General features: G+C 34.2%; 1 protein-coding gene and 1 long non-coding RNA gene across 2 annotated transcripts; one reads left to right on the forward strand and one right to left on the reverse strand.

The window, feature by feature from the left end:
• Positions 1-2,765, forward strand: LOC123212191 (cytochrome P450 87A3). The gene is made up of 9 exons (XM_044631258.1): positions 1-354; positions 439-760; positions 832-981; positions 1,114-1,365; positions 1,460-1,549; positions 1,648-1,726; positions 1,807-1,913; positions 2,031-2,158; positions 2,238-2,765. Exons 1-9 carry the CDS (start codon positions 161-163, stop codon positions 2,344-2,346), a joined length of 1,431 nt encoding a protein of 476 aa, XP_044487193.1. The 5' UTR covers positions 1-160; the 3' UTR covers positions 2,347-2,765.
• A 2,594-nt stretch (positions 2,766-5,359) lies between these two features.
• Positions 5,360-6,839, reverse strand: LOC123212570. The gene is made up of 3 exons (XR_006501563.1): positions 6,636-6,839; positions 5,604-6,235; positions 5,360-5,516 (listed from the first exon to the last, which is right to left on the reverse strand). It is a non-coding gene; the product is annotated as an uncharacterized LOC123212570 (long non-coding RNA).
• Between the last annotated feature and the right edge of the window lie 875 nt (positions 6,840-7,714).

Here is a 7,714-nt window from a genome sequence, read left to right on the forward strand (position 1 = left end):
TTCTTGTCCTCCCTGTCTATTCTTTCCACGTTTACACATCTCAAACTCTTCCCTTTTTGAGTAATCCAAGTCTGTCTTTGTCCATTTTCTTTTCCAACATTATATAAACTACTCCTTTTCTCAACCTCACATCTTTAACTTACATTCTCATTTTAGAAAGATGTGGGCTGTCTGGATTGGAGCTTTGCTTATCATTACCTTCACTCATTGGCTTTACAGATGGAGAAATCCCAGATGCAATGGTAAACTCCCTCCTGGTTCAATGGGCTTACCGCTTCTCGGCGAGACCCTTCAGTTCTTCACTCCCAACACTTCTTCTGATATTCCTCCCTTCATCAAGAAAAGGATGCAAAGGTAATAATTTGACTAAATTCTTTTCTGTTCAACAACTAGTGAATTCATCAGTATATTCATCTCTATATCATCCACATTTTCCAGATACGGTCCAATATTCCGAACTAGTTTGGTTGGACGACCGGTTGTAATATCAACAGACTCTGATCTCAATTACTTCATCTTCCAGCAAGAGGGGCACCTGTTTCAGAGCTGGTATCCAGATACATTTACGGAGATCTTCGGACGGCGGAATGTGGGTTCATTACATGGGTTCATGTACAGGTATCTTAAGAACATGGTGCTAAATCTCTTTGGTCCTGAAAGCCTGAGGAAAATGCTCCCTGAAGTTGAGCAGGTAGCATCCAGAACATTACAACGATGGTCGAGCCAGGATACAGTTGAATTGAAAGAAGCAACTGCAAGTGTAATTTCTTCATCTAATTGATCATCCACCTATTTTTTTCTTGTTTGGGTCTAATAATTCTCTCTTTACAGATGATATTTGATCTAACTGCAAGGAAGCTAATAAGTTATGATCAAGACAACTCCTCAGAGAGCCTAAGAGAGAACTTTGGTGCATTTATTCAAGGATTAATCTCCTTCCCTTTGGACATTCCAGGAACAGCTTACCACAAATGTTTACAGGTAACCAATTTCTTTATTGCAACTTATATTTCTGCTTCCCCTTTCTCTCTCTCTCTCTCTCTCTTCTTTCTTTGAAGAAAAAAACACTCAACTTTGCTCTAGTTTGAGGTCTTGAAGTTTTAAAATTTTCAGGGTAGAAAAAGAGCGATGAAGATGCTGAAAAAGGTGCTACAAGAAAGAAGAGAAAACCCAAAAAAGAATCGGGATGATTTTTTCGATTATGTCCTAGAAGAGCTTCAGAAAGAGACAACAATCCTCACAGAGGCAATTGCTCTGGACTTGATGTTTGTGCTGCTGTTTGCTAGCTTCGAAACAACTTCCTTAGCCTTAACTTTGGCAATCAAATTTCTCTCCGATCATCCTCTGGTGCTGAAACAATTAACAGTGCGTGAAATTATGCAATGTCAATTTCTATAATTGTCACTTTTCTTCTGTGTTTCCCCAACTAAAATGTTCTAAATGTTTTTCACTTTTTCAGGAGGAGCATGAGACAATTCTAAAAAATCGACAAAAAGCTGACTCTGGACTTACATGGCAAGAATACAAATCAATGACATATACATTTCAGGTGCTTCAGTCCCTTTCACTTGTATTAAAAATGTTTGACATATTACTATGTTAGTTTATAGCTCTGTTCAACAATTCTAAAATATTTCAATTTTGCAGTTCATAAACGAAACAGTTAGACTGGCAAATGTAGTTCCAGGAATATTCAGAAAAGCACTCACTGATGTCCAGTTTAAAGGTAAGCAAAAACTTTATCTGTCAATTTCCAATTGTAACAAGCAAATAATTTGACATTCAATAAAAATTGTAATGGTGCAGGATATACCATTCCAGCTGGTTGGGCAGTTATGGTATGTCCCCCGGCTGTACACTTGGATCCAGCAAAATATGACGACCCCCTAACCTTCAATCCAAGTAGATGGAAGGTATGTTGAAAGCTTTATTATAATTCAACTGCATGCAGCTTTCAACAAACATGAAGTGATTATAAAATTTAATTATTCTTCATCTTGTTCAACTTTCTAACAAGTGGTTCCACATAGGGAATGGAGACAAACACTGCATCTAAGCACTTCATGGCTTTTGGCGGTGGCATGAGATTCTGTGTTGGAACAGACTTTACCAAAGTGCAGATGGCTGTATTTCTCCATTGCTTGGTCACTAAGTGCAGGTAAGAGAGTTGTGTAATGTGTGTGATGTGTGTGTGAGAGATAGAGAGACTAACCTGTTGTGCTTTGTGTTTTCTTCAGCTGGCGACCGATCAAAGGAGGCAATATAGTTCGAACACCTGGTTTACAATTTCCAGACGGCTTTCGTGTTCAGATTACAAAGAAAGATGTAACACATGAATCTTCATAATCAAACCAGAACTCATGTGGCAAGAAGCAGAATACCTTAAGCTTCTGACTTGGCATCTTACAACTCAATATTCATATCACTGAAGAAGGAGTATCATGATCTAAAATGAGCTTGGAGACTGTAGAAACAAGGAACTAGTTCAATGTTCCCAGCCAAGCTGCAGTTTTGTTCACGGTTAAATTTTTGTGCCATGCTCAGTTTTGTGCTTTCACTTTGGTTTGTGTCATTGTATACTTGAGAAAGAAGTAGAAAAAAAAAAGAAAGGAAAAGAAAAGAAAAAGAAACATCGAAGGCATCTACAGTTTTAAAAATATAACATACTCATGAAAATGAAGTTTACTTGTAACTATTATTGTGAATGTTCTGGTCTCATCCTGTATGTGAATATCAGTCTTACATCAACAAATTTTCAAAAACATTACTATTCAACCCTTCACCCCAAATAATGAAGACAAAAAGAAGAATAAAATTATGAGTGTGTGTTTGTTTATATATAGATGCCCTAATGCAAGTTTAATATGACAATCCAAATTTCAGTTTCATTATAAATGTATAGTTTAAACTTTACCATCCAATAGCTTATGCTCAAGCTAGTTAAATCCCCCTTGCCTCTGTCTTGATGTATGCTGATCTCTGATAGTCCTTTATAAGATTCCTTTCCTTCCTGCGTCAGTGGTGCCCAATATGGTCGTTCTCCCTTGTGACCAAGTGTACTTGCTGCATGATACTTTATTTCTTATGGAGGCCATGTTTATGCTTATCTTGGTGAAGATGGTGAAGAATTCACAGTCATCACAAACATGACCAGTTGACAGGAACAGTGACTATTATAAGTATCTTCACCATGTGCATCACCTTGTGGTGCCTGTCCTCCTGCTTGTGATGTTTTTTTAACATGAACGTGGGAAAGGTCAAAATAAATATTGTGCCTCCTTATATTTCTGATTATCTTATTTTCAGTCAGGCAATCATCTTCCAATGAAAGAGTCCTTTTTGATGTAAAAGCCACAGAAGCACAAGCACTACAACTCAAACTACATGGTATTATGTACTTTTTCTTTTTGTACTAAAAGAGTATTCAATACTGACTAATGAAGTAACAATTACAAGTTGGAAAAATATCCAAATTTAGACCAAGCATCACTACCCAACTCAGGCACATATACCGTATATGGAAGCTGAAGTCAAAGAAACCAGGACATTTGCTTCCGCACTAGAACAAAAAAAAAAAGAGAAAAAAATTAATGTTTTTTTATGAACTTCTAGTGTAAGTGCCTGTGTCTGTAACTCAGCTCCTACATTTGAAAAATAATTCAACACTGACAATAGCCTAAACAAACTCACTATTGATACCAACACACATAATAATAAAAGTACCAGATCTTTAATGACAAATAAGATCTTGAAAAGTCTTGGTTTCAAAAGCTTGAATTTGCAACAAAATTTTTGTTTCACTACATATATAAGCTTAAACCTCAACACATGATTTTCCAACACAATTCGCCCCAACATTTGTTCACGATGTACCTTGCTTGTGCATAAACGATTTTAGCTCGGCCTCCCTGTGATCACTTGCTGTAAAGCATGTTTGAGTTTGTATTTGGAATGGTAATAGCAAGAAGAGTGTAATATAGCTTAATGGAATGTAAACGAATAGCACTTGAGTAGGGATAGGGAGAGGTTGAAGCAGCCCAGCTGGTTGTAGAGCTTCATATTTATTTCTTTGACAAACTTCACATGAAGCCACAAATTTTATGATATCACTTTTCTGCCCTTCCTAATACAAAATTGTTGTTACTCGTTTATAGGTTCAAAAGAATCTAGAATGTCCACCTCTTGGGGATGCATGCATATTTTGGAGTATTTTGAGAATAAGAGAGGAATGACGAAAGATTATTAGTCGTCTTTTATAAAATATCGCAACCTTCAAACATAAATAATTAATATTTAGCAAGATTTGAATTTTATCCGGCAATTTGATTTATCTTACCCCGAAAAAGGCAAATATGCTGTGAAGGCCAAGTTTTAAGGGGCCATGTTTTAGATTACCTGAACATGTATATTCTGCTGCTTGATCAGTTGGATAGATTTTGAATGATCAGTTTAAGGTTTGTTTAGGCATCATTAAGAAGTACTGTTCCTGCAGCCATAGGCCCATATCAACTGTAGATGATGGTAGCTTTCCTAAAGAATTAATTAACCAGGCACATTTACTGAAATGTTCTGAAAAGATACCTCCATAAGGGTGATTCCTCTTGAGCAAGCGAACTGCAAGATTAAATGTTTCATCACAACCATAAATTTAAAACCATAGGAACGATACAGCTACAAAATTTTCCAAATCGTATTTCTCAATTAACTTTCAAAGGTCTTTGGTTTTTGTATGTTTTGTTCAAGTAATACTAGCTTTTTTAAACAACTAAAAATCCCTGGAAGGATTCTCTACTGGAAGTGTTAACCACTCATGAATGAGTACAGAAAACGAACAGCACATGATTTGTGTAACTTTCTTCCGAAGAGTCTTCAGTTCTCTTCCTATAGCATTAGTTGAAACTTGAACCAAACAAGGAAAAGTTTGATAGCATTACTGTTAAGCTACATGATGCTTCCACGTCACCAGTATTTTGGGTCATGATTGTAGCAATTCCAAGTTCTATAAGAGCTACGAAGGATGGGATGGTAATGGTAATAATATTCCCTGGACTCCTACAAAATGAATGGAAATCTTAAGAATTTCCAAGACATTGTACAGCATATGATTTTAAAGCACATACGTACGCAGCCATCATCAGAACTTGTAAGACATGGTAGGAATCTGCTTCATTCTAATTGTGGAAATTGCTTCCCTGTATGAAAATCCCTTTTTATAGATGTCCCTAATGAGGGCACATTTTTTTTTTAATCCCATTTAATCTCAAAAGTTTGATTAAGCTCAAAATAATGCAAACCATTTTATCCCTGATAAAATATCAAATAAGCAATGTAAATCTGCATCCACTGAAGCGCTCGTCACTACAAACTCAAGTAAATAGAAGTAGAAATTGATCATGGGGGATTAATTTTAACCTTTGGTAGACATATTCCATATCATCATCAGCACTTGATTCTAACATGATATTTGTATTAAGAACTTCACTGACTCCAATGGAAAATGAATGAGACCCCAAATTCTGCACCCACATCAAAACAAAACAATTATTTAATGGATACAACAGATATCCTTCTAAATCTGAAATCTGTGATTCCTGGAACATTACTGGATACTGGTTTATCCTTCCATGACTTGCTTCCACACATACAGTGGTGGCTGATTCCTATCAATGCGATTCTGATAGGCCTGTCAGAAGCAACACAAATTCTCAGATACAAGGAAACCTTTCTGTTTTCAATTTAAAAGAACTGCAAGTCCACAAGAAAATTGAACACATATAAATTATTCAGAAGCTAAATGGTACATTCCAATAAATGCTACCCTGCCCTCCTAAAAGTTGTAAAAAAAAAGTTTTCGCCTTAAATAGAGAGTAAACGATATTAAAACCTAGTCAAGGTACAAAAGAAAACAAAATTGTGGACACATATGCAGCAGCACACATCAGGGCTAGTGGCCTAATAAAAAGTAATGAAAAGAAAAGATCAACAAGAGATAAACAAAAACACATACCACTAGAAGAAAGGCACTACTTTTCAGTTACGTATACAAACTTCCCAATAGTTCCACAACTGGTTGCGCAAGCTAGTCCAAAATGGTGAAGTGCAGAAACTTGGCTGCCCATTGAAAGCCTCATAATTGACACCAATTTTGTCAGATTCAAAGCCATCTAAAGTAAACCTTGTTCTCTCAAGAAGCATCCACATTGAAAAGTTCCTCCCTAGGTAGACCAGGGCCACCCTTCCACAAAAGAAAGGATAAACTCTCAACATGATAACAAAATTCCCTACTCAAATGAAATCAATAAGCAATAATTCATTACACTCTGGCAAACTATTCTGCAAAATATTATAGGATATTTATCAGAGAAGGGAAATAACGTTGATTTAAAGTTGGACATCCTTGTTAGATATTCCTTGAAAACGAAATAAAGTTACACCTCTACTTGCAAGTGTATACCTATCAAAGCATTATTCTATAGTTTGACGAATTTTGCCAACATAAAACCATTAAAATTCCTAAATAAACCGTTTAAAAACAATAAGAACATCACTAATCAAATTAAGCCAACACTGAACATAATCACAACGAACAAAGAAATTACAAAAAGTGAGGAGAAAAAGAACACGAAATCCATTACCAAGCCGCTTGGAACCGCTATGTTAAGGACAATCTTGATGGTGCAATTGAGACCATCAGATGTCGTACGCCTTTCACATTTTTCAAGCGTTCATTTTGAGAGAATTTGAAGTGCAACAACGCTTTGTAGACTCAAAAGATTAAGAAAGCAGAAGAAAACGCATGAAATTTATTATAAATCTAGGGTTTCTGTGTGGTCTCATTGTTGGTGACTTATTATTATTATTTTTTAATTTGGAGACAAGTAAATAAGAACAGAGGCACATGAAAGGAAAAGGATTTTGGGCGGGTATGGGGAGCGGTTTAAATACCGGCTCTAACGGTTATAAAATTTTCAAATCTGGTATCCGTGCCAAGAAGGCGGCATAATTTTTTAGGAAAAAATTAAATAAAATAACCGAAGCTTTAGAAAAAATATATTTATTTGTGTTATTATATAATTAAATAATTTTAAATTAAAAATAAAATAATAATTAATTACATAATAACACATATAAATATGTATTTATTTATTTACTCAAAATAGATATGTATAATATTGTTCATATTTCAATAACAAGTTAAAAATACCCTCTCAAATATTAATTATTTATAAGTAATCTAAAAAATATATTAAATGATAATTTTTTTGGGGTTGAATTGAAAATTTTCTGTTTTTAAAATTATTTTCAATTAATTTATGAGAAATCATATTAAATAATAATTTTTTGGAATTCAATTAAATTTTTTTTAAAGAATTATTTCATAAAATAATCATAGTCTAAAATTTTCTCAACTATTAAACCATAATATTCCTAACTAAAAAATAACAAATAACTTATAACTAAATGAGCCCAAATGAAATCTGTTGATAGACATTGGATTGGCCAGTTTGAAATATTAGTTAAGAAAGGTAATTTGGGAATTTTTGAAATAATATTATTTTTTTATAAACTTTAATAAATAAGCTATTTCTCCACTCGCATAAAAGAATATATTTAATACCATTCTTTAATATATTTTTATAATAATAATATATTTAATAAATATATGTTTCTTCTCTTGTTCATCTTTTTATAATAATATATTTACTTAAGATAT

This window comes from Mangifera indica, chromosome 3 (genome assembly GCF_011075055.1).
Source record: "Mangifera indica cultivar Alphonso chromosome 3, CATAS_Mindica_2.1, whole genome shotgun sequence".
NCBI lineage: Eukaryota > Viridiplantae > Streptophyta > Magnoliopsida > Sapindales > Anacardiaceae > Mangifera > Mangifera indica.